At 36.0% G+C, this 2,500-nt stretch overlaps 2 protein-coding genes across 3 annotated transcripts in view; one reads left to right on the top strand and one right to left on the bottom strand.

Moving 5' to 3' along the window:
* The window catches only part of LOC119574580 (ras-related protein Rab-7L1-like), a 53,474-nt gene that overhangs the window by 7,424 nt on the left and 43,550 nt on the right, over positions 1-2,500 (bottom strand). For both annotated transcript variants that reach the window (XM_037921872.1, XM_037921873.1), the window contains exon 4: positions 1-31. This exon is cut by the window's left edge and continues 151 nt beyond it. In XM_037921872.1, the coding sequence (XP_037777800.1) occupies positions 1-31 (31 nt within the window). The remainder of the gene's footprint in view (positions 32-2,500) is intronic.
* The window catches only part of LOC119574579 (ankyrin repeat and BTB/POZ domain-containing protein 1-like), a 57,001-nt gene that overhangs the window by 34 nt on the left and 54,467 nt on the right, over positions 1-2,500 (top strand). Inside the window, exon 1 of the mRNA XM_037921869.1 lies at positions 1-94. This exon is cut by the window's left edge and continues 34 nt beyond it. The gene's annotated coding sequence lies outside the window, so the exon portion shown is untranslated. The remainder of the gene's footprint in view (positions 95-2,500) is intronic.

Genomic DNA, 2,500 nt, shown 5'->3' on the forward strand with positions numbered 1-2,500 from the left:
ACTCGGGTCATCCATGTGAACCTCTCTTGACCTGGAATGAGACGGGGATTTGGTCGTCAGGTAGTTTCGTGGCGAGGTCTCGGGTTTCTAAAAGGTGAGTTGATTTGTTTTTCATGGCCGTTTTTACCATCAGCGTTCTTTATTATTGTTATTATCATGTTTTCTTTCTTTATTGTTGTCATGATTATAATTTCATTAGTGTTTTTTATCACCATTCTTTATCCTTGCTATTATAATTTTCTTTGTTAATTCATTTTATTGCCATTATCAATACTACCATTATCTTAATCATTAATGCCTTTATCGTTATTGTCATTATAATTTACAATATTAGCATCATCAGTGTCATTACCACTATGAAGTTTAAAATACCATATATATTAATTTCTACTTATTTATCCATCTATCTATTGATCTATATTTATATCTATCTATTTATATATCTATTCATCTTTCTATTTATCTAATTATCTATGTATCTTTCTCTTTGTCTAATTATCTATCTATCTATCTCTATATATAAAGATAGATAGATTCTTATCATTCATGCCATCCTTATTATCAATATCCCTTATTATATCAGTCATATTTATTTTTTGAATTGTTATCACTATCATTATCATTACTATTATTATTATCATTATTATTAACATTATCGTTATCATCACTACTACCATCCCAGCAGTTGGAGCAGAACAATAGTAATAGTAATGATAACTAAACCTTTGGATAGGAGTTTTGATACTAACAATACCATCAAATCATTAATTCATTTTCGCCTTATCCTTCACAGCCCCTTTTCACAATACACCAATATCGTAGTGTTTGGCACCAACAGTATACTATATACACCGCGTGAGTGAAAAGGTACCCGGACCCTTAAGTTATTATCAGATCTTGCGTAGGCTTGTGAGGGAAAACGAGCTATGTAATGTACTCAGGTTTATACAGGGCTTCTGTTGAGTGCCGCTTGATCCTCTCTGATGTTACCGCGTAGCATTGCGTTAGAACTATAAGACTGTACCTCGTGAAGTTGTGCGTACGTTATGATGTTTTCTAAAATAATTATACATTATGATGATTTGTTTTCGAAAGGTGTGAGTTTGTTATTGTTGTTTCTTGTTTTGATATAGTGGTAGTTGTATCGGTATTGCCATTATCATCATTATCTTTGCCACTGTCACTGTTATTATAATTATCTTTAATTTTGACATTGTGTTTGTTACATTCTGCTTTTGGCTTGCTATAATATCGTGTTTCAGCGTTTTATAACTGGGTTCTAAGATGGCAGGTTTTGGCATAATCGTCACTACCATAATTATTATTACCATAAGATTTTGGCATTGTTGCCTTCATCATAGCTTTCATTTTATATCACCATCGTCAACTTTTTATATTTATTATCAATACTGATATTATTTTTATCATTAACGCAACTGTTAGCTGACCCTGTCCATTTTTTCCAATTAATATGCACTTTCTAAACAGGGTAATTCATGAAACAAATTAACAAATATGTGGCGTGTGAAATACTAATAGCTGAACGTTAGTAAACTAATGAATGTGATTAAGATTATATTTTACTAGACAGAATCTTAACTCTCTCCACTTGAAAATGACATATGACTGTTTTTATTTTTCATTTTCATTTACGTATTTCATCTTTTTCTATACATTTATTTCTCTTCGGTAATGATATACAAACTTCCGAACGTTGAAACCGATACCACAAAAGACCAATAAATACGAGTAAACGACAAAAAACACAATATCACAATCAATCGATCATTCAAACTGCGGGACTAACGCTTTGTTTCACGCGTTTCTCACGGGTCTCCCATACCCAGAAGTGTCTAACCTGACGAGCGGGAGCATCCTCAGAGAGTCAAGGCAAGTGCCCGTGGAGCGTGAGTTAGGATCCTGGATTGTGCGAGTTACAGATCTGAAGCCGATCGTACAGTGCAGCCGTTGGACACGCGGCCCTGCTACCTGTACACCTTGATCCGAGTTAGATTTTCGGTTTAGCAGCGGTGCAATTAGACCAGTAACGTCAGGTCCCTTAAGACAAGTTACTCACCACCGTTACCAAGCCAGTCCGTCCTTTGACTTCCTGCATGTAAAATTCTGAGTGACTTCCATGTCATCGCCATTAGCACGTACCAACTGATCGGGTTCTCCTAACACATCCTCAAATCTTGGATCCTGGTCTTGGTCCATTAGATCTCTATGCCCAGGGGTTTCACCACCCTGTTAATTATATCGAGAGACACTACTAGAGTTTCCAGAGACTCTGAATAGCCAGTAACATCATCGGTAAAGTCCAGGTCAATAGCCTTAATACTACCCAGTGTCGCAATGCAATGATTTCATATGCTCTACCCTGCATCCAGTCCACGCAGGTGTTGAAAAAAGGGTGTAATGTCATACCCTTGCTTTCCTCCTAATGAGAGCTGGCAATGATGTGGCCACTCCCCTTGGCTCTATTTCATGAATTGCTATG

Source organism: Penaeus monodon, chromosome 6, assembly GCF_015228065.2.
Source record: "Penaeus monodon isolate SGIC_2016 chromosome 6, NSTDA_Pmon_1, whole genome shotgun sequence".
NCBI classification, from domain to species: domain Eukaryota; kingdom Metazoa; phylum Arthropoda; class Malacostraca; order Decapoda; family Penaeidae; genus Penaeus; species Penaeus monodon.